General features: G+C 38.9%; 1 protein-coding gene across 1 annotated transcript in view; it reads right to left on the reverse strand.

The window, feature by feature from the left end:
- SMARCC1 (SWI/SNF related, matrix associated, actin dependent regulator of chromatin subfamily c member 1) overlaps nt 1–24,919 on the reverse strand; it is a 180,858-nt gene that overhangs the window by 34,860 nt on the left and 121,079 nt on the right. Inside the window, exons 22-24 of the mRNA XM_029241737.1 lie at nt 8,996–9,051; nt 8,163–8,277; nt 7,328–7,482 (exon numbers count right to left, since the gene is read on the reverse strand). Of these exons, the coding sequence (XP_029097570.1) occupies nt 7,328–7,482; nt 8,163–8,277; nt 8,996–9,051 (326 nt within the window). The remainder of the gene's footprint in view (nt 1–7,327; nt 7,483–8,162; nt 8,278–8,995; nt 9,052–24,919) is intronic.

Here is a 24,919-nt window from a genome sequence, read left to right on the forward strand (position 1 = left end):
GATGGACACTTTTTTAAGCTAGCTGTTGGGTTTTTAGTTGTAAAATGTTTGAAAACATTTTCCTTGGAATGAAGAATTTTTATCAGATTACGTTTCTGGGTTGGTTGGAATCACAAGACTCTTAAGTCTGGAGATCTGGGTTTTGGTACTAGTTCGGTCCATAACTAGTTACACTAGTTACATAATTTTAGGCCCATCATTCACTTAAAAAAATTATTTATTTTATTTATTTATTTTTGGCTGCATTGGGTCTTCGTTGCTGCACGCAGGCTTTCTCTAGCTGTGGCAAGCGGGGGCTACTCTTCATTGCGGTGCGCAGGCTTCTCATTGCGGTGGCTTGTCTTGTTGTGGAGCACGGGCTCTATGAGCACGGGCTTCAGTAGTTGTGGTGCACAGGCTTAGCTGCTCCGCGGCATGTGGGATCTTCCCGGACCAGGGCTTGAACCCGTGTCCCCAGCGTTGGCAAGCGGATTCCTAACCACTGCGCCACCAGGGAAGCCCCTATCATTCATTTCTATGGATCTGTTTCTACATCAATGAGATGAAAAAGTTCAATAAATTCTAAAATCATTGTGTGATAACACACATGAAACATTCGTTGTTAGGGCTTATAAGTATCTATCAGACAGTAATCCATTTATAAACAAAACCTGTGTGAAAATCATTGTGCAAAAGTAGAATAAATTTATGTGTTGTGTCTATGTGTGAGAGAGAAAAAGAGTTTCATTCCAAGAAATTTTTTTTTTCTTTTCTTTTTTTTTTTTTTTGCGGTACGCGGGCCTCTCACTGCTGTGGCCCCCCCCGTTGCGGAGCACAGGCTCCGGACGCGCAGGCTCAGCGGCCATGGCTCACGGGCCCAGCCACTCCGCGGCATGTGGGATCCTCCCGGACCAGGGCACGAACCCGTGTCCCCTGCATCGGCAGGCGGACCCTCAACCACTGTGCCACCAGGGAAGCCCCATTCCAAGAAATTTTGAATAGTATATAATCCCTAATTAGATTTCACCTAATAGAGTCACTCCTCAAGGTTACATTTCCAACATTTTATTCTGTAGTTTTTTTTCTTATCCTTCACACTAAAATGTCTAGTCTAATGTCTCCACTCAAATGACTGTGAAGTTCAAGGTTAATGACTGATTTTAAGCTCCAAAGAGGCAGGGACTATTCGTATCTATTTTAGGCATCAAAATAAACCTAGTATTGTAGTACAGTGTTTGGCACAGAATGGGCACTCAAATACTGAATAATCAAAGTATGGCACTTTCCATCTTACAGAATGCTTTTTTTGGGGAGCCACACCAGTGCCATATGGCTCGTAGCAGGATCTTAGTTCCCTGAACAGGGATCGAACCCGGGCCCCCTGCAGTGGAAGTGCAGAGTCCTAACCATTGGACCGCCAGGGAATTCCCCAGAATGCTTTTTTATACATAAATTTGACTGATTCTCATCGATAATCTGGTCAGAAAGGCAGATCAGAAGGGACCTCTGATTAAAAAAAAAATGATGTAGGTTCAGAAAAGTTATGTTAGCTGCCCAAGAGATAAGTAAACGGCAAAGCTCGAACTAAAATTTTAAATTCTAAATCCGAAGGATTTTAGTTATCACCCAATGTCTATTATTAACAATTAACAATTGATATTTTAGTGGCTACTTTCCTGCGGAATTCTTAGAAGGGACTTGTGGTAGGTTAAAGACGGCCGTAAACTCATTGGCCTTTCTTCCACTGGAGACAGAGGGACTACGACCCCTCCTCTCTAACTGCCTTGCCCTACAGAAAATAGTGGTGATATTTTCTGGGTCCCAGCTTGGAAACTCCCATGTCTTGTCTCTTGCAATGTTCTTTCTGGGAGTCCCAAGCTTCCATGTGAGAAGTATATGATCATTCTGTTGAAGCGACTACAGGGAGAGACCTAGAGACTACACGGAGAGGAAACTGGACCCAGCTACCCCTGCCAAGGACTAGGACTTAAGGAAGCTACCTTGGACCTTTCCAGATGAACATACCTGTAAGGTGAATACCACTAAATGACTCAACAGATAAAGCATGGAGCAGAATCACCCAGCTGTTCGGTGCTCAAATTTCACAAAATCATGAGATATAATAAAATGGTTTGCCTTTTAAACCAATAAGTTTTGCTATTGGAAAAAAAATGTGGTACCTGGAAATAGGGCGCTATTTGAACAAAACCCTAAAGTGTGACTTTGGCTGTGGGATCATGTGGTGAGTGCATTCTCAAGAAAACCACTGGTGAGAGCTTAAAAGAGAGGGAAATATTACTGTAGATTGGACAGAAGTAGATCTTTGCTATATAGAAGCACAAAGTTTGGAAACATTGTCACACTAGTGATGTGGAAAATAGGGTAATAAATTTGTGGATCTGGCTGGAGTGATTTCCAGGCAAAATGTAAACATTCTTTTCGTATTTTATATAAGAAAAGAGAGGAACCAAAGAAGGAAGAATTCAGTTTTCAGGTACAATTTAGACGAAACAGAGCAGGGTTTGAAAATAAAACTGCTTCTCATCACTGGTTACTCCCAGCAAGAATTTGAAACTTAGAAATGGCTTTAGGACAAAGATCAAATCCAGAGCACTACAGTAAAATTTGAACGCAGAGTAAATACCTCCAGGTGTGCCTGGCTGTTAGACCTTTTGAAGGGAGTGCATAGCAGGGTTTCTAAGAATCCTAAGGGTATGCCTCTGCTAGACAGGAGGGCCTCTAAGTATCTTTAACAGCAGGTCTCCTATATTTTTTCATTGAGCTTCTTGGATCTATAAGTTAATGTCTTCCATCAAATTTGACAAGTTTTCAATCAGCCACAATTTCTTTTCTTTCTTTTTTTTAAATTCCCTGCGTCTTTTTCATTTCCTTCTGGGACTCTCGTTACGTGTATGTTGGAACACCTGACTTTTTCTGCAGTTTCTGAGCTGAAGCTCTACCACTTCTCAAGAACAACTGATTCTCCTTTTGTTGTCTGCCTGGTTGATACCAGTGCCCTGAAATGTTTGTTGTAAACTTGTTTTCTATGTTGGCCTCTATATCCCCTCATCACCCTGAATGTGGACAGAATGTCTGACCGGTAGACCTGGGTAGAAGTTACACAGTGTCAGGTATGGGCCCAAGCCACAAGACATTGGCAGGTTTCCCTTCTTATCATCTGGGACACTTTTCTCTTAAAGTTTCAAGCTGCCACATAAAAAAGTCCAACACTTTGATACCACCCTAGTATGAAGAAGCCCAGGATAAGTTCTTAGAGAGGCTGTGTGTAGACAGTGATGCCAGCCAGCCTCCAGGTGATACAGCCACCCCAGCCTAGGCATCAGGCGTGTGAGTGAAGCCATCTCAGGCTCTCCATAATAGCCCAGGCATGAGATGAATACCCAGTAAACTAGCCAACGCCACACAGAGCAGAATTTTTCTAGCTGAGTCTACCAGAATTTCTCACTCATAAAAATCATGTGAAATCATAAAATGATTATGATTTTAAGCCACTAAGCTTCATGGTAGTTACACAGCAATGGATAACTGGAGCAGGGATACTGCTAATGCTCATGCTATGGATTCTTAACAGATCTGGCAACAGTGATGACCAAGGCCTTCCAAAAACAGGGCTACAGAGAGAGCCCCAACTTTTGTCATAATGGCTTTATAGAACCTAAGAAGAATAAGATGGTCTGGGAGTGTGACACAGATGACGTATGGAATGTGGGAGAAACAACCTTAAAAACGATTAATGGTAAAAAGTAACTCAATCGGGACAGCTATGTGAACTTTACATAAAAAATCACGGCTTCTAGCTGGTAGAACAGAAGTAGTTTCTATTTAGTCATGTAAGGATGGAAGTGAACAGGGCTAACTGCAGGCAAAATGATCAAATAGGTCAATTTTTCCTTCTGTCTCCTCTCCGCAGTATCATCAAATAAAGAGAGATGGCATCAATGATCAATGCGTATAATGCAAATCAATTCAATCAATGTTTATCCGGTAAACCGTTGTGACTAAAATGTACAATGAAAATCTTCCTATCTCAAGAAAGAAGTTTAGGCATAAGGGAGCAAGTTATGAGGTATTTCTGAGAGTTAAGAAAAAAATCTTCCTGTTGCTCCAGAACTAACACCCAGTTACCATAAAGACAAACCTCATTTTTAAAGTATGTGGGCATGGGGTGGTAGTAGAAAAAATCTGAAGGAAATGTCTGTGTGTTCTTAAAAAAATGTGATTTCTGCTATTTTAAAAGAATTGAATCCTACTGCTGCTGATAAAAGAGGACCTACTCTACTTTCTGGAGTTTCTAAGTTTATTCCAGCAGTAGTTCTGTATTCTTACTTCCAGCTAAACCTAGATGGAAGGGATAGAGAGCACCCAGCCAACAGTGCTCCTTTTCACACCCACATACCACTCTTCAGGTGGGTTAGTCCATAGCTTGTCAGTAGCTGGAATGAAAAAGTGGATGTGATACCCAAGAGCTCCTCATATGGCAAGGGTGGGGAAAGCCAGAAAGCATGCCCACCCTATCCGTTTTGGAGCTAGATCTAGAACCTCTAATTACTACTCCATGTCAGAGTGTGACAAACAATTAAAATGTATCAAGGAAAACTCTTAATAACAAAGCTGTTTATAGACTGAGAAGAATAAAAAGAGAATAAGAGATAACTTGGATAGGCTAGATAAGTTGTACTAATTACAGTAATTTAAGTGAATTCCTTACCCCTTAATTACCATGTAGTACAAAAATGATTATGTGTGCTGTGAAATGTATCAGATACAGCTCTAAGTGGCACTGAACAATTCATGTGTGCCAAGTCATGTAGCATGAGCATGTGAACACTTTCACAAATCAGTGGAAGACATAGGTGTTCTGAGAACGAAGACCCAAGTTCCTTCCCAGTTATTAGAAGTAAGAGTGAGTGATGATGAGGGAGTATAAATTCAGTGACCTGGAAAGAAAATGTTCTGTGGACACTCTTCTAAACCTTGTATGGACTATCCAAGGGCCAGGGCAATTGATCCATAAAAGCAGTTTCTCTGCAGTGAAGGAGTCAAACAGCTGTGGCAAAGTGGTCAGTGGTACACAGTATACAAACTTTTGTGCCCAAAGCTGCACATATTAACAGCTATGAAAACATCATGAAGCATTCGTAAAACTTTTTATGGTAATCTACCATTTTAGTTCCTCCTTTGGCAACTTACAGTGAAGCACACATAGTAATACAGAGAGGAGAAATAATGGGAAGGAACAGTGAGAGAGGCGTGCTCTGTGAGAGGGGAGGGTATCCAAAAAAGCCCAGCTGGCGATGGGAGAAGGGGGCAGTTTGTCTGGTAGAACTGCAAGAAACAGTTCAGGACAGACAGGCAAGAAATGACACTTGAGAAGTGAGAAGGGTCTCGATCATGAAAAACTCCCAAATTCCCTAAGGAGTTCGAGCCTGAGAGAGACAGGGAGGTTATTTAAGAAAGTATCATGCTCCTATTTGTTTGTTTAAAGATTCTTCTGCATATGATTCCTTTCATATGAAGTCATGGTGTTAGGAGACAGGCTAGCATCTACTCCTGAAGGGAATCACAGTAACTGGAAGGGACGTGAGGAAGCTTCTGGTGAGCTGGTAAGGTTATGTTGCTTGATATGGGCGCTGTTTGTGAGTCTATAGGTGGGTTAAGCCTGTGAAAACATTCACTAGTTGTAGACATATATATCTACTTATTTGTATATAAGTTATACTTCAATGAACAACTGAATAACAAAAAAGATTACTCTGGCTGATGGACAGAGAATGGGATGAAGGAAACAGGCAATATATGATGGCGGGTGGGGTGGGAGGGCCTGGGCATTATCGGATGAACTAGAGCACCAGGAAGCATCTGGTGGCTGAACAGCTATGGAAAATGAAAGAATAAGAGGAGTCAAAAGTGACTTGAGTGAAGACTGGGTGGATGGCTGTGCTATGCCCTGATAAAAGGCATACAGGAAGGAAGCCCTCCTGGCTTCCAGCTCCTCATTTATAAAATGAGAAAACATACCCAAGACAATCCTTAAGGTCTCTGAGATCCTTGATGACAGTATGAACAGTAAGAACTTGGATAGCTTAGAGACAATGAGATAGCCAGGAGTCCAACCTGGCAGAAGACAGAGACTAAAAAAAATGCTTCCAATGAAGGAAGAACAAAACCAAACAAATGTGAAACAACAGTCAAACTGGTGTCTACATCAGTATTCATTTAAACAAGAGTACATCTCATAAATTCCTAGAGGTTGGGGGTGGTAGAAGATACAGAATACCTAAAATTGTACTTAAGAACCATGAAGATCAGGAGGCATCTTTGGAAAAGACTGGCTAGTATGAATACGCAGAACCTCGATCTACTGTGAAGTAACATTCAGCTGGGGTATCTGTCTGAACTGACTCAGCAAGACTGTGACCTGTAAACACCCTCCCCCACACCGTCTGCACCTACGTCAGATGGGTAGGCTCTCAAAACAGTAGTCTTATGGTTTGAACTGGGTCATCTATGGATCTGTTATAAATCATGCTACGCAGATTAAACTCCTGGAGAAGTAGTTCACAGCAGCTAAACAGTCTGGGGGAATTAAAGACCATGAGAAACATCTTTGCCAATGGATCAAGAACAGCTCAAGATAAAACGATTAGCTATATTCTAGTAACCACTGCTTGAAATGTGGTGGCCTATAATGACAGGAAACTACTTTTGAGGGTAAAATAGAAAAGGGGTAAATAGATTTTTAAAAACTTGACATATTCATGCCTGGAATGCTTTCAAGTGCTAAATTAAAACAAAGCAGGGAAAATGACATTCTCTTTTCTTCTTAAATATGTTGGGAAGCCAATACTATGTTATAAATAGAGAAAACCACCCCCAGGAAAGCTGGCAAATTCAAGAAGAAAAAGAGCTATTTAGGTTCCCTCTCTTTCAGTCTGTAAGAGGAGGGTAAAGTATTTATACAGGGAAACAGATTTTTGTCTTAAAAATTACAAATACTTCAATCTGGCAGAAATTATTGGAACTATAGTCCAAGACACGTTCTGCAGGCACATTGGAGGGACTTTAAATTCTGCCTTCAATCACTGCGGTCTTCACAAGACTGAAGGACACAATGAATAAATTGAAGGCAGCCACCTTTTAGGATCAAGTCTGCTATTTCCACCATTCTCCTGCCTGTGGAATTCCTAACCGAGAAATGTCACTCAAGCAAATAGTCATCTCCTATGGGGTGCAAGGCTCTTTATACTAAATGTTCCCAAGAACCTCAAAACAATACAGCCATTCACGGCTTAAGAGAGCACTAGGAAAAGAGCTGTCAGGGGCAAACCTTGGCTTTGGTTGCAGCTGAGGCAAGAGCAGCTGCTGCGGCTGTGGCTACATTTCCTTCAGAAATTTCATGTTCTACTTTCTTCTTCCCAATATCACTTTCTCTTTCTTTACAAGTATCAGTGAGTTCCTTGTTCTCTTCAGTCTCCTTTTCTTCTGGGGGGAAAACAAACCAAACCAGAAAGCTTTATTACCAGTGTGCCCAGTCTCAATAGGCCATCTTACTTCTCACCTCTGCCACATGATGAACTAAGACTGATGCTACAAAGAGATCTCAGTGCCTTTTGCTTCTTAAGATTTCTACTAAACCATTCCATGCATGTAAGTCTGCTTCTATTTGAGATGGATGTTCTAAATAGTACACTTTGTCTTCTCTTTATTTCTCTAAGCTCTCTGTGTAGTTCCCTTGAATACAAAGGAAAATTCAGGGGAACTAAGCCCTAAGACCAATATGTTTGCTCATCAGTCAATGAAATGCTCTGGGAAACCTGAGGGTCTGGAGAAAATCAGAAGCTGAGACCAGAGTACTTCTGCAAGTCTTTCAAGTCAGGCAGGATGGGACACACCAGCAATGGACTGGAAATAAAATGGCAGGTCTGTGTGGTGATTTCAGTCACAGCTGAACAACTTGTTTGTCTATATATCATTGAAAACAATGTAGCCACTAGCATCAGCACTGGTACCTAAGTGCAAAATAAAACTCAAATGCATATTTACTGTTATGTTAAGAAACACATAATAAATGAGGGAATATTTCTACACAATTTAACCGCCTACATTTCTCCAGTGCTTTTACTGGTTTACATAATAAAGTCTAAAGAGTTTCCTCAAATTACCTGATTTGGTATCTTCACTAACTTCACTATCCTGTTCTTTCTCACTATTTTTTTCATTTTCTCCATCTTGAGCTTTATCACCTTCATCCATTTCATTCTCCCCTTTGTTTTCTGCCTGAAAGGGTTACAAAAGAAGAGGACAGAGAATGAGAAAAAAAATTATCCTTTTACAAGTGATATTATCTTAGAATAACAAAAGGTTCCACTATTTTTGGTAAGAAATGGACTAGGTTCAGAAAGGTCTTGGAGAGAAAAACTGGAAAAGAAGTAAATAAATTCAGAGAAATACCTTTCACTACTCTCAACTCCTGAGTGCTCACGAGACTTTAAGTCTCCAAAGCACAAATTCCCCACCCTCTCTGCTATAAGGCTAGGGATACAGTGTCCAAAGGAATGTCAGTGGGACTCATTTTCATTATTTACTGGTTAAATACTAGATAACTAAACAAACAAACAAATACATAAATGGTTAGCCGGCTAGAAGGACTAAGAGCATTTAAAATGCACAGTACTGTTTAAACAAGGTCCTACTGTATAGCACAGAGAACTATATTCAGCAAAGAACTACAGAAACTATAGAAAACTATATAGAACTATACAAAACTATATAGAAACTATAGAACTATAGAAACTATAGAACTATATTCAGAAAAGAACAAAGAACTATATTCAGCAAAAACTTAAACCAGCAAAGCCCAAATGGCTGATAGAATCACTTATAGTCCTCTGAGAGGGACCCAAAAGATCAAAATAAACCCAAACTGTTATGCTGAGAAAGGTAGTGCTCTCTGGCTTGCCTGTTGTGAGAGAATTCAGACAGACTGATTTTTTACCTTTTCAGGCTGCTGACCATCAGTATCTGTTTCCATTTTTTCCTCTTCAGCTCCTTCTACAAGCAAAGCAATAAAAACAAGTAGTAGTACAATGTGGGGGAAAAGTAAAAGCTATTATAAAGTTGTGAAAGTGTCTGAAATACCACTACACACAGTAATACGGACAAATCTCACAACCATAAGGTTGACGTAAAATAACACATACTTTATGATTGTACTAATTTAAAGTTCAAAAATAGATGAATGTAATCCGCGGTGTTAGAAATCAGGACAGTGGTTAACCAGGAAAGGGGTGGGTTCAAGAGTGGCTTTGGGTGCTGGTAATGATCTGTTTCTTGATCTTGGGGCCGCTTACATGACTGTGTTTAATTTGTGAAAATGCACTGAACTGCCCACTGAGGGTTTTCATTTTTCTGTATGCATAAAAATTAAAGTTCAAAAACACCTTTTAAGTAAAAAAAGGCAAAAATAAAAATAATTTATTTTTAAAGATACTTAACAAGTTATATATTTTGAGTCAGTCAGATACTAGAGAAACAGTGCAGAGCTAGAGATTCACTGAACCTCAAGAGCATCACACTCTGGCTGGGGAGGACATAAGCCAACAAGCCCACTGTGTTTGCGTACAGATGAGACGCTGTGGGAAGCACAGAGGGTATGGCTACCTCAGTCAGGGAAGGATAATAATTGCGTGAGGATTTTTGAGGCAGACATGGCTGGGGGGTGGGGGGCGGGGGCAGTGGTAGTACTTGTATAGAGAAGGACATTTCAAGGAAAGGAGGCAAAAAACTCAAGGGAGTAGGGGAAATTTAAGTTGTGGTGAGACTAGAAAAGAGACAGAGATCAAAAAGAGGGAGATAATGCCGATAGGGGCTGTATAATGAAGAGAACTGAATGTTGTGCTAAGGAGGCCTTAAATACATCCTGTAGATAAAAAGTTAACAAAGACTTAAAAACAAAAACATGATACAATCAGATAAATACTTTTGGTTTTAGAACTTTATACATAAACAAATGTTTCAAACATAATGAGGGTTTGCTGTGGTTTTAAATAAAAACATTCAAATACCCTATAGCTTAAATTTTTATATTGTCCTCATAAATTATAAGGCTAATAGCATTTATACTCAATGAGAATATTTAAACATATTAAACAATGATGTTTAAAACTAACAGTGTTAAAGTTACTAAATAGGAAAATCTCTATTTTTCCAATTCTTAAGAATATAATAGGATCTTCTTGCTTCCAGAATTACGGCTGAATAGGAGCTCCAAAGGACATGATATTTTAAGACATCATGAATCTCATATCAGGTAGAAGAGCTTTTAAAGATCACCACCTTCCCCAAAATGCCCAAGGCCTACAGAACCAGAAGTGGGACCAGAGTGTGGAAGTAGTGGGATCAGGTTCTGATTATTTGGGAATTTGAAAGGGAATGGTTGCCTAGACATATTTGCTTCTAATACCTCACCATCAGGAAGTTGAGCCCATGGACTAGCCAGCTGCAGGGCAGGAAAGGAAGCCTAGGATTCCTGCACAGAGAGCCAGCCACAAGGATGGCCAATGTGATCTCAAGCCAGTGGCAACCCCTGGCTACCTGAAAAAGCAGCAGAAGCATCCTCTGCAGACAGTTTTTCCAATTCCAATTTTAGCCAAAAAGACATCAGAGTAATAAGCTCAACAAAGAGCAAACATCAAGAAAGAATGCCACTAAGACTGAACAGAAACATTAATCAACAGATTCAGAACCTGAGGACTGCCAATATGAGATCTGTCAGACCCTCAATCTAGTGTAGCCATGGATGTAATATGTAGAGAATCATAAAGATCTCCCATCAACATGAGAGTATTACAGATGATCAGAAATTAAAAAAAAACAAAAACCCAAAAGATAAAAATATTTCCTAGAAATGAAGTCAGGGTAAACAGATTAAACCAGGTGAAGAGAGAATTACAAAACTGTAAAACATATCTAAAGAAATGATCCATATCAATGGGGAATATGGAAACATGGAAAAAGATATGCCAGGCAAAACCGAATCCAAGGAATGGCGGTAGCCTTTTTGTGGTACTGTAAGTCAATATAGGCATTAAGAATAGAGTATTATTAGAAGTAGACGGTAAAACATAATGATGAAAAAGGTTTAATTCACCAAAAAATTGTTAATTTTTTATACTTTTAGGAACCTAATAAGAGTGTCAAACTATATAAAGCAAAAACTGACCGAATGGCAAAAAGAAAATGAAAATGTACATCATAGTAGGGAATGTGAACAGACTTGTCTCAATTTAAGACATACAGTGGATGGTTCTAACATATACATGTAGAATTCTACACCTAACAATTAGAGAATATATACATATTAATTTCAAGCTTACATGGAACATTAAAAAATACTGATCACATCTTCCAGCACGCACACACACACACACAAATCAATAAAAAGTTTAATCCATTCTAAAAAAAAAAAAACTGATCACATATTAAGCCATAAAGCTAGTTTTCACAAATTTCAAAAAGTCAATGGTATACAAATTAAGTTCTCTCACCACAATGCAATGAAATTAGAAGTTTAAAATATAAATTTCTCGGGCTTCCCTGGTGGCGCAGTGGTTGAGAGTCCACCTGCCGATGCAGGGGACGGGGGTTCGCGCCCCGGTCTGGGAAGATCCCACATGCCGCGGAGCGGCTGGGCCCATGAGCCACGGCCGCTGAGCCTGCGCATCCGGAGCCTGTGCTCCGCAACGGGAGAGGCCACAGCAGTGAGAGGCCCGCGTACCGAAAAAAAAAAAAAAAAAATTTCTCTGTGCTTGGAAATATAATTTTGAGAATCAGTAAAAATAGCACTTAGGAGGAAATGTAAATGTGAAATAAGTCTTCTTATTTTTACATGAGAAAAGAAATAAAGGTTCAAAGTCTACAAGCTGTACATCCTTTTTAAGAAAATAGAAAAGAAAAACAGAATATAGGAGGGTAGGGAGAAAAAAATTACAAGAGTAAAAAAAAAAATTAAAGAAATTTAAAAAATAGAGTTTAAATATATAACAGAATCCTATATCTCTTCCGTGACAGATCAAGAAAAGAGATGAAAGGCACAAATTAATAATATTAGGAATGGAAGAAAGGCCATAACTATTGATAAAAAAGCAAAGGTCAAAAAGGAAGTTGACAACAACCTACTGAAGAGGCGAAAATATTTGCAAATAATATGACTGATAAAGGGTTAATATCCAAAATATATAAACAGCTCATACTACTCAATATAAAAAAAAATCCAGTTAGAAAATGGGCAGAAAACCTGAATAAACATTTTCCAAAGAAGACATACAGATGTCCAATAGGCACACGAAAAGATGCTCAAAGTTGCTAATCATCACAGAAATGTAAATCAAACCCCTAATGAGGTATCACCTCACACCTTTCAAAATGGCTCTCAACAGAAAGACCACAAACAACACATGCTGGCAAGGATGTGGAGAAAAGAGAACTGTAGTACACAGTTGGCGGGAATGTAAATCGGTGCAGCCATTATGGAAAAACAGTATGGAGGTTCCTCAAAAAACTAAAAATAAAACTTCCATATGATCTAGCAATTCCACTCCTGGGTATATATTCAAAGAAATGAAGACACTAATTCAAAAAGATATAAACAACCCAATGTTTGTAGTAGCAGTTACTTAACAGTGGCCAAGATATGGATACAACCTAAGTATACGCCAAAGGATGAATGGATAAAGAAGATGTGGAACACACACACACACACACACACACACACACACACACACACACACACACACACAGAGGAATATTACTCAGCCATAAAAAACAATGAAATTTTGCCACATGCAACAACATGGATGGACTTGGAGGGTACTATGCTTAGTGAAATAAATCAGACAGAGAAAGACAACTACTCTATGTTATCACTTATATGAGGAATATAAAAAATAAAACAAACTAACATAACAAAACAGAAAGGCTCACAGATATAGAGAATAAATTAGTGGTTACCAGTGAGGAGAGGGAAGGGGAGAGCTGCAAGACAGGGGTAGGGGATTAAGAGGTACAAACTATTAGGTATAAAATAAATAAGCAACAAGGACATATTTTATAGTACAGGGAATACAGCCAATATTTTATAATAAATGTAGTATAAGCTATAAAACTACTGAATCACTATGTTGTACATCTGAAACTAATATAATATTGTAAATCAACTATAATAAAAAAGTGTAAGTGACAAACTGTTCTGAAAAACTTTAGGCCAAATAAAACAGAAAAATTAGATTAATGAACAAATTATTAGAAAATTTATTTACTAAACAGATTTGGGAAGAAAAAGAAGTATACTAACAGAAAAACTGAAATAGTTTTAAAAAAACAAAAACACCACAGGTTCAGATGTTTTTACTGGGGAATTCTGTTTTTTTTTTAAAAAATAAATTTAGTTATTTATTTTTGGCTGCATTGGGTCTTCGTTGCTGTGCGCAGCTTTCTCTAGTTGCAGTGAACAGGGGCTACTCTTCGTTGCGGTGCATGGGCTCTAGGCATGCGGGCTTCAGCAGTTGTGGCTCACAGGCTCTAGAGCACAGGCTCAGTAGTTGTGGCTCACGGGCTTAGTTACTCCGCGGCATGTGGGATCTTCCTGGATCAGGGCTCAAACCCATGTTCCCTGCGTTGGCAGGCAAGTTCTTAACCACTGTGCCACCAGGGAAGCCCTCTACCAAACTTTTAGGGAAAAGATGATTATAATCTTCATAAACTTTTCCAGAGAACAGAGAAAAGGGAATACCTTCTAACTCATTCTATGAGGCCAGTATAACCTTGATTCACAAATCAGATACGGACAACAGATAAGGAATATTAGAGGACACTAGACTAAATCTCATTCATAATCACAAATGAAAAACTCCTAAACAAAATATCTGAAGACAGAAAACAGTAGTATATAAAAAAGGCAATACATTATGACAAAATAATATGACAGTAACAGAAGAGTGATATAACATTAATATGTCTATCAACTTATTTGCTCACACACATAAAAAGTAATAAAACTCAGTATCTTTCATGACAAGCTAGCTTTCATGACAAGGGCTAAAAGGAAAGTTCCTGTGCCCTCCAAAGATCGTTACTGATAATCCTACAATAAATGTCATTCTTCATGGAGAGATGCCTGTAGTATCCCCTTTAAAATCAAGAGCAAGACATGTATACCAGTATTACTACTTTCCTTTGATACTGCCATAGAAGTCTTGGTCTAGGTAGTCAATAAAGAAAAAGAAATTAAAAGAGGACTGGAAAGGAAAGAAGAAAATACTTATGATTTGCAGAGAATAAAACTATATACCTAGAAGAATCTGCAGAAAAGTTATTAGAAATAATGACAGCGTTACAAGGCAGTTACCTATAAAATTAACACGCAAAATCAACTGCGTTTCGATATGCTAACAAAAATCAATTCTAGATAAAGACACATTAAAAAAAAAACTTGAATCATCTCCTAATCACAACACAAAAAGTGCCAACCATAAAACAGAAGACAAAACTCTATTAAAATCAAGGACTTCTTTTCATTGAGATGACAAAAAGAACAAGTAATAAGAGAAAACACATGCAGCACAGCAACTAGAAGACTAGTACATCAGATTTATAAAGAAAAACATAAATACTATAGAAAAGTAAGTAAAAGACAAGAACAGTTATTTTACAGAATGACATATGACCAGTAAATTTAAGATACTCCAATTAGTTGTCAGAGAAATGTAATTTAAAACTATAAAAGAACATCATTTTACACCTGCTACATCAGCAGAGTCTAACACTAGGAAGGTGTTGGATCAAGTGTTACTGGTCAACTTCGGGAAAAAACTTGGAGTTTCCTAAAACAGTGCTGCTCATGTTCAAGGTTCAATGTTCCAAAGTGTTCAATGCTCTTTTCTCCTTTCCTTTATTAATAAATTTACTTCATGAAAAATTGACAACTGAATTAAAGAGAGCTTAGTGATGCATATTTCTTAACTCAGTGTGGCAACTGGTCCACACTTCAAGTAGCACTGCATCTAAGCAAAACCCTATATGTGTACACTGTGAGGCATGTACAAGATTGTATGTACATGCATGTCTGAAATAGAAAAACAGGAAACAACCCAAACTGTCTGTTCAACAATAAGAGAAGGGATAATTAAAATGAGTTATAATCACATACCAGAATATCTTACAGCAGTGGAAATAAATTAACTATGGTTACATGGATAATGCAACTTCACGAAAAAATACTGAAAATATAATACTGAGTTAAAAATAAAAGTCTTAGAAGTATAAATCTATCACACTTTCTAAAGCTTAAAAACAAACAAAATTATAACCAACATATATTAAGTACATCTTTGTGATTAAAAATTGCTTATGGGCTTCCCTGGTGGCACAGTGGTTAAGAATCCACCTGCCAATGCAGGGGACACGGGTTCGAGCCCTGGTCCAGGAAGATCCCACATGCCGCAGAGCAACTAAGCCCACGCACCACAGCTACTTAGCCTGCGTTCTAAAGCCTGCGAGCCACAACTACTGAGCCCACGAACCACAACTACTGAGCCCGTGAGCCACAACTACTGAGCCCACGTGCCACAACTACTGAGCTCATGTGCTTAGAGCCCGTGCTCCGCAACAAGAGAAGCCACCGCAATGAGAAGCCCACGCACTGCAACGAAGAGTAGCCCCTGCTCGCAGCAACTAGAGAAAGCCCGCACGCAGCAACGAAGACCCAACACAGCCAAAAAATTAAATAAATATTTTTTAAAAATTGCTTAAAACGTAGTTGAACAATATTTAAAAATTCAGGATTCTTAGGGCTGGGAGTGGGAAGGTAAAAAGATGAGGTAAGAGGGAAACAGAGAGAAATTACTGGTAATATTCTAATTAGTTCAGATGAAATATGTAACACGCCTTAAGACACATTAAAATATAACAATAAAATGACTTGAACAAAAAACCCAAATGCAGATGGAGTTTTTTTAAGCCCCCAAACCTCACAAGTTACTCTTTTTTTTTGAGAATCATACAGCAATCATAAATCATTGCTTTACAATGGTGTGTTAGTTTCTGCTTTATAACAAAGTGAATCAGCTATACATATGCATATATCCCCATATCTCCTCCCTCTGGCGTCTCCCTCCCACCCTCCCTATCCCACCCCTCTAAGTGGTCACAAAGCACTGAGCTGATCTCCCCTCACAAGTTACTCTTAATTGAATGTGCATTAGCCCACCTTTGCTGAGTCAACAATTACACACTGAATAAGTATTATGTGGGAGAAATGCAGTATTTTTTTTAATAAAAATAATCTACATTTGAAATAACCACAATCTACAGCTCTGCATTCTAAAAAGATAACACTCTCTATTGTAAGGCAAGCCAAATTTGATATCAACTCTTTAATTAGCTATGATTCCAAGATGAAGATTAATATCTATTCATATAATGATGGTGCAGTTAGAGACAGACCCTCTGTAAGGGGGAAAATCTCAAGACTTTTAAGGAGATGTCTATTAACAGTTTAATTATGAGTTGTGTATTTCTCAAGATGCTACATGGAAGAGTATGTAAAGTGTCTTCTATCAACATTTTTTTAAAGCTGCTATCAGACATATTCTTGGGGAGAGACAGAGAGAGAAAGAGAGGGAGGGAAGGAGAGAGGGTGCGCGCACGCGTGCTTGTCTTTGGTGTGAATTCTGATTAGAACTGTAAACCCTGAAGAGGTTGCAGCCGCTCACATATCCCTTAATGTCATATTTTTTAAATATTTATTATTTATATGGTTGCACCGGGTCTTAGTTGCGGCAGGTGGGCTCCTTAACTGTGGCATACGGCATCTAGTTCCCTGACCATGGATCGAACCCGGGACCCCTGCAATGGGAGCGTGGAGTCTTAACCACTGTGCCACCAGAGAAGTCCCCTCCCTTAATGTCACCTTGTTGGTGCCAATAAATTAGAAGGTTGAGAATCTTTCCCTACAAATATATGGCCTGACCCATGTCTGCAGAGTTAATGAAAGAAGATACTAGAATGAATAAAATGAAATTCACAACTTAAATAAGAAACACATAACATAAAACTAGTGAGCCACATGCCAAAGACAAAAAGAAAGAGAAAGCAAAAAAAAAAAAAAAATCCTCTTGCCAGGTAATTAATGCCTTGTCAGCCAGGGGAAAATACCAACATCACAGTTTACAATTAGCTCTTTATGCTGTAGAACGGGTTGGTAAACATTTTCTGTAAAGGGTGAGATAGTAACTCTTTTCAGCTTTGCAGGCCCCACAGTCCTAGTTGCATCTACTCAACTCTGCCACAGTAGCACAAAATCAGCCACAAAAGCCGCTTGGAAATGAATGGGAGTGGCTGTGTTCCAATAAAACTTCATGGACACTGAAATCTAAATGTCATATATTTTTGCATTTCACAAAATACTATTCTTTTGGTTTTATCCAAACATTTAAAAATGTAAAATCCATTCTCATATATTGTGGGCTAAATAAAAATAGTCGGCAACTTGGATTTGGACCAAGAACCAAAATTTGCTAACCCCTGCTCTAGAAAAATAGGATGAGTTCTGGATACAGACTAAGTACGAATCCTGTCCCCACAATTTACCAGCTCAAGTGACCCTGGGCAAGCTCCTTAGTTGACAGCGGCTTCAGTTTGCTTATGTACAAAAGGAGAATAATTATTATTTCCTTCACAAGGGTAGTGCTAAGGATTAAATTAATTATTTCATGTAAAATGCAATAACTGTCTGGCTCATAGTGAGTGCTCAATGACAATTATTAATATTATCAGAAAGTTCAGTTGGCTGGACCCAGGCCCTATCTCTCTATTAACATGAGCCCTTTCCGTGGCCTTTGGCACTGCTTCAGGGAAAACAAAGGGCTCTCATTCTTCCCTGGACTGTCAAAGATCCTTCCCAATCTGGTTTGTTATCTGACTTACCCTCCCTATGTGATCTTTTCTGTAAAGGACCAGTTAGTTTTATAAAATGACCTGCCCATGTCCCATTCTCTTAAAATGTTACTAATGGGTCAGCGATACCTGACCAATCTGATCGACAAGGGGTCAGCAAAAGATGGCTGCTTTTGTAAATAAAATTTTATCACAACACAGCCGAGCTCATTTAAGTATTGTCTATGGATGCTTTTGCACCACAAAGGCAGAACTGAGTAGTTGCGACAGAGACCGTGTGGTCTGCAAAAGCCTAAAGTTTTTACCATTTGGCCCTTTATAGGAAAAGTTTGCTAACCTCTGTGATAGAAAATTCATGCTAATATGATAGTCCTGCTTATGAACAAAGATACTCTGGAGATACTGTCGGGCTCTCAAAGTCTCAACTTTAATGTTGGAAATTGAGGGACACTGGTGGTGAGACGCGAAGGTGGCCTCATACAATCCCTGCCTCAAGGTTTTCATGTCCTTGTATGAACCCCTTCTCTTGAGTGTGAGTAGCATCTGTGATTTGTTTCTAGCCGCAACAGAATACAGCAAAGGTGACAGGATGTTAGTTTATATAAGACCCTGTGCTGTTACTTGCTCTGGAGACTCTTCTTGCTGGCTTGATGAAGTAAGCTGCCATGCTGGGGAAGCCTAAATGGCAAAGAACCCTGGGTGGCCCTAGGAGCTGAGGGAAGCTTCCAGCTGACAGCCAGCAAGAAATTGAGGCTTTCCGTTCTACAACTGGAAGTAAATGAATTCTGAGAACAGGAGTGACCTTGGAGGTGGATTCTTCAACAGATGAGAATGTAGTCCAGCCACCTTGATTGTAGCCTTTTGAGATCCTAAGCAGAGGACAAGTTAGGCTGTGCATAGACTTCTGACTCACAGAAACTATGAGATAATAAATATATCTTGTTTTAAGCCACTAATTTTGTGGTAATTTGTTATGCAGCAATAGATAACTACTATACCTCCTAAACTTTTGAATGAACCTCAACCAAGGGTGAGAAGCAAATTATCTAGCATCCATGATAACAATGTCTTCAGAGACTACAAATAGAAAATGGTCTCATCCACCAGACTGGTTGGTTTCTAGTCACCACCCCTTTCTCCTAGCTTCTGCAATGCAGTGCGCTTTTCAGTCTAGTAATAATACGGTTAGCAAAACCAAAATGAGGAGAGAGAGAAACCATTCCCTAAAGAGTTGAGGGAACTGGAAAAGTTAGCTTTGAGGAGAGAATTAAATGCTTGCAAAATACCTGCCTTTAATAAAGTATGTTATGAATAAGTAATGATGCTTTTTAGAAAGAATTATGATTATTTGGTGAGAATACTCTCCATTTTCTACACATCATCTGTAAACTGCCAGCAGTTACTTCCTAAAACAGACAGAACCACGTTACTTCTACTCTCTGGAATCTTCTCGAAGTCTACAAGGTAAAAGCCCTTCAAAATCAGCCGCAAACCTACAAAGCTGCCCTTGGCCACAGTACCTGCTCCCCACAGACTTCTTTGTACTATTTTCAGAATATGCCACCTATGTTCATTCCTTCTTCCTTTTTCATTATTGCTTAAAAGGTCATGTCCTTGGTGCAGCCTTCCCTAACTGACCCAAGCATAAACAATCGTGTTTCCTCCACATATGCCTCTACCTATAGCTGTATTTCTTTTTTATAATGATATCCCCTCCCCCACCATAAATATTCTTCAAGGACAGGGTGATTATTTAATTCAGTGATTCACAAAGTGTGGTCTGGGTACCCTGAGGGTTCCCAAGGTCAAAACTATTTTCATAGCAACACAAAGATACTTGCCTTTTCACTCTCATCTCGCACAAGTGTGGCATATGGCTTTCCAGAGGCTGCATGATGAAGTCAGCTATAGAAACGTGCACCTATGTATTATTTTTTAAAAGTTTCCCAGTACCAATTTTTTAACTTTTTTTAAAAAAATAAATTTATTTATTTATTTGTTTGGTTTTTTTATATTTGGCTGTGTTAGGTCTTCGTTGCTGTGCACACAGGCTTTCCCTAGTTGCAGTGAGCGGGGGCTACTCTTCGTTGCAGTGCGCATGCTTCTCACTGCGGTGGCTTCTCCTGTTGCGGAGCACAGGTTCTAGACGCGCGGGCTTCAGTAGCTGTGGTTCACAGGCTCTAGAGCGCAGCCTCAGTAGTTGTGGCACACAGGCTTGGCTCCTTCGCGGCATGTGGGATCTTCCCGGGCCAGGGATGGAACCCATGTGCCCTGCACTGTCAGGCAGATTCTTAACCAGTGTGCCACCTGGGAAGCCCTCCCATTATCAATTTTTAATATAGTAAATGTCAACAGATATAATCCAAATAAACTGAAGAAGCATTTTGGGTTCCTTGATATTTTTAAAAAGTCAAAGAAGTCCTGAGACCAAAACATTTTAGAAATGTGAGTCCAATAATTTTTGTCTTCCTAGGGAAGGAGGGAATGATAGGAACTCATTCAACACTTCTGGGAGACTAATCATGTCATTCACTGTATTAAAGTTCAAATGTTCCATAAAGCTGGCAATATACAGTCTAACCAGGCTCGTGAGCCTTGTATCAAACTCTCTATAACCTAGCTCCAATCTACCTCTGTAAGCTGCTCTCTTTCTACATCCTTATTTGAACTATGTATTGTGGCCAACCTGGTTAACTTCCTGCCATTTGAACAACCTTCCATTTCCATCTCTGTGCCTTTGTTCACATCGTTCTACAGAATTGAATACTGTACTTGTTCCAATCAGTGACATTCTAAACCTCTTTTTTCAACATTCAGCTCAAATCCTACTTTCTTTGTGAAGTCTTCTTTAGCCTAAAATTACAAGTCCCATTGTGTTCATTCTTACAGCACTTCCTATCTACAGTCCTCCTTGAACAATTAATACTATATACTTCATTCTATCTCCAATCCTCCAACACTGAATTATTTTTCCATGTATATGTAACTCATCACAAAAAATAGCCCCAATTATTAGAGGGTATTTCGTGTGTCTTACATAACTGCCCCACAGCAAGAGAGCTACATCAAGCAACTGATATAGTTATACCTGATTTGACCAAAAAAAAAAAAAGTCACCAAAGGCAGACAATTGTATTACATAAGGGAAGCCAATTTCTTCCTAAAAATTCTTATCCTACCATCTAATAAATATGATTCATTAGGCAAGTCACTTCAATCCTAGCTAGTCCTTAGAGGTTAAATGTCCTATTGTGAGCTGCTCAGAAGTCTGAATTTCTATTTCAATGCTTCTTGAAATAGATCTGAAAGAGCCCTTCAAATAAAACAGTGACAAAGAGAAGAGAGAAGCCCACTCCACGTGACGTAGTCAAAGATCAAATACTGATCCACTTCTTCCTGAGGTTCACTAGCCTAGCATGTTTTCCCACATGGTGTTTTAGAACTGCCTGATTTTAAAGATGTTATGGGAATCCTCAGGGTGAGAAGAATGAGCCTATTTATATGCTGTGAATAGTATCTGAGGCAAGAATTGTAACAGTCACTTCTGGGCTTTATGTTCCTAGAAAGTGACCTTTTCAACATTATTATTATCAGGATGCTCTTCTTAATCTCCTGATGGACTCCAGACTAGTTCTTAACCTTCTTGAAAACTAGGAGTAATGAGTTGGGTTCTTCTACACAGAGCTGTGACAAATTACTCAAGATACACTCCTTGGAGTCCTGTATTCCATAAGGTGTTAATCCACTCACTGATATAGAAGAATCTTCTCTGAACGTTCTATTTGTGATTCAGTTTCCCTAAAAGCATAGTCAATTATAAGGAAAAAGCATCAATGAACTTAATCTTTCAAATTCCTCTAAACCAGAATTAAGATACAGACAGTAAATCTACTCAGTAGCAAAAATAAATAAATAAAATAAAACCAATACTTGAGGCTAGGAAATACAAATGGAGGGTACAATAAGTATCTGACAGACTCTTGACAGGTTCTTAAATATACATATACATTCCAACTCTCTGGGGGAAGGGCTGATGACCTAAAAGGGGCTGAGAGTCATTCTGTTATGATATTTATTTAGGAAAATGTTCTTATTCTTAGGAGACACATGCTGAATTATTTAGGGGGTACAAAGAATCATGATGTCTACAACTTACTTTGAAATAATTCACCAAAATAATAATAAAATAAAAATTATTTATTAGATTCCTAGATAGGTAAAAATGGCAAAATTGAACCTAACTGGTAGGCATACAAGATTTCACTGTGCTATCCTATGTTGATTTCAGTATGTTTGGCTACAAGTAAACAGGTTATCAGAAAGGCTATTTTGTTTAGTCTCCAGGTCAAATTAAAAAAAAAACAACTAATGAAGCTCTTTAATAAAAGGCTTAGTGATAAAATTTTAAAAAATCTTTAATATTCAAATATATTACGTACGTTATTTGAAAAATAAATCAAATTTAACAATTCCTAGATGGGGTCTATTCTCAACCTAGTAGAATGAAACTTAAAAACATAGGTCAGACCCTGACACTCTTCTGCTCAAACCCCTCATTTGGCTCCACCTCAGAGTAAACATTAAAATGTTACAATGGCCCACAAGGCCCCTCATAATCTCCCTTGACCTCCTCTACCCTGCAATTCAGCTACCTGCCCATGATTCTCCTTGCTATTCCTCAACTATGCCAGGCAGCTCCTGTCCAGCGGCCTGTATACTGGCTGCTCCCAATGCTTGGAACCCTCTGACCTTAGATGTCTACACAGTTCCCCCTTCCTTGCCTTCCACTTACATCTTTGCTCAAATGCCACTTTCTTGGTGAGACATGCATTCCCTGACCATTTAAAATTGCAATTCCCCACACTTCACTCTTATTGACAGGTCCCTGCTCTATTTTCACCATGCCACTTACCAGCCAACACACTCTTTCTACATACTTACATTTAATTTATACATTCTAAGTTTTACATATTAGACGCCTGTCCATCTTCCACCTATAAAATATAAAGTCCACAAGGGCAGGAATTTTGGTTGGCTTTGTTTACCAGTACCCTAGCACCTAGAACACAATGAGACACCATGATAACACAATATATTTACAGTCTTATTTATCTCTCAGTTAAAAGGGGAAAAAAGTTTAGCTTAAAACTGATATCCCATGGGTTCGTGCCCCGGTCCGGGAAGATCCCACATGCCGACATGCCGTGGAGAGGCTAGGCCCAAGAGCCATGGCCGCTGAGCCTGCGCGTCCGGAGCCTGTGCTCCGCAACGGGAGAGGCCACAACAGTGAGAGGCCCGCGTACCGCAAAAAAAAACAAAAAACAAAAAACAACTGATATCCCGTCTAAGAATGGTTATGTGGTATGGGCTCATACACTGAATTTTGCTGTGAGTTTCTCAGCACTTAATCTTGTATAGATGAAACATCCACAGTCACTCCTGCCTGTCTCTTTACGCAGAGCCTAGGTTTTCAGGAGGGCCGGGTCTTTTCCTATTGCATTTGTCATAGTATATAACGTAATACATACCATGGAGCTATTAGACCTTTAATGATCCTTGTTCAATGAATGAAAAATACACAAACATTCCTACATATTTTACTTCTGTCAGCATGCTACAGGGAAGAGAGGTTGAGCTTTGGGGTCAGAGACATTTAGGTTCAAATTTTACCCCATTCTTAACAAGCATGCCAATGTAACCTGCCAACACCTTAGTTTCCTTGCTTCTACTTAATAACAATGCCACTTTCTCCAAAGGGCTGTCCTGAAAAGAACCTTAAATGACGAAGCAGAAAACCCCTATATAATGTGTGACAAACATGGGGATTGAGAAAGAAATGTTGGTTTCCGATGACTTCTAAGCAATGTTTAAAACTTCTCTTCATTTCTTTGGTCTTAACTTCTCTCACCTTCCCCTATAACTGAAAGCAAATAAAATCTCATAATATTTTTAGGTTAAACAAAAAAGGTCTCAAATAGCAGTATTATTTTTTCTATTCCTAGAATGGTCTCTGGTCAAACAAAAAAACAATACAAACTTAGAGAAATCAGTAGATACTAATCAATGATTACAGTGTTAAAAGACGCTTAAACTAAAACTCCTGGGACTTCCCTGGTGGTGCAGTGGTTAAGAATCTGCCTGCCAATGCAGGGGACATGGGTTCGAGCCCTGGTCCGTGAAGATCCCACATGCCGTGGAGCAACTAAGCTGAGCACCATTAACTATGGAGCCTGCACTCCAGAGCCTGTGAGCCACAACTCCTGAGCCCACACGTTGCAACTACTGAAGCCCGCGCACCTAGAGCCCATGCTCCACAACAAAAGAAGCCACTGCAATGAGAAGCCCACGCACCGCAACGAAGAGTAGCCCCTGCTTGCCGCAACTAGAGAAAGCGCATGCGCAGCAATGAAGACCCAATGCAGCCAAAAATTAAAAAAAAAAAAAGCAGCACCAGCATTAGAAAACAATTCATTAAAAAAAAAAAGAAACTCCTTTTGATAACACTTACTTCCCTAAATAATTCCCATGAGAAGTCTCCTAATAAATGAAAAATAAGGTGTTTCAGACCTAGTGTTCACCTATCTTAACTAACTTTTATTTCACCAAATACTTCCCCCCAAATCCACAATAAAAAGTTAGATAGGCTAATGAGAGAAATCCAGTCTTGTATTTTGTAAGGAAACTTATTTATTTTTTCCCATATTATCATTTTACCATCATTAATACATAAAAGTTACTAGTGTAACTGTAAATTATCACAATAAAAAGTATGATTAATCTACCACCCAGGCAGAATATTACCTTGATAAGGAAACCTACATCATTCTATCTCAAATCTGTGTGCTATGTAATAAGGCACTATTTTGTTATATAAAGTGTAAGTTTAAATGTAAATTTGATACTTCCTTTCTTTGAACTCTGAACTTATAATGTGGTTCAGAAAGATAGGAGATATACTATTGACTCC

Source organism: Monodon monoceros, unplaced genomic scaffold (genome assembly GCF_005190385.1).
Source record: "Monodon monoceros isolate NGI ecotype Baffin Bay Population unplaced genomic scaffold, NGI_Narwhal_1 Super_Scaffold_3, whole genome shotgun sequence".
NCBI lineage: Eukaryota > Metazoa > Chordata > Mammalia > Artiodactyla > Monodontidae > Monodon > Monodon monoceros.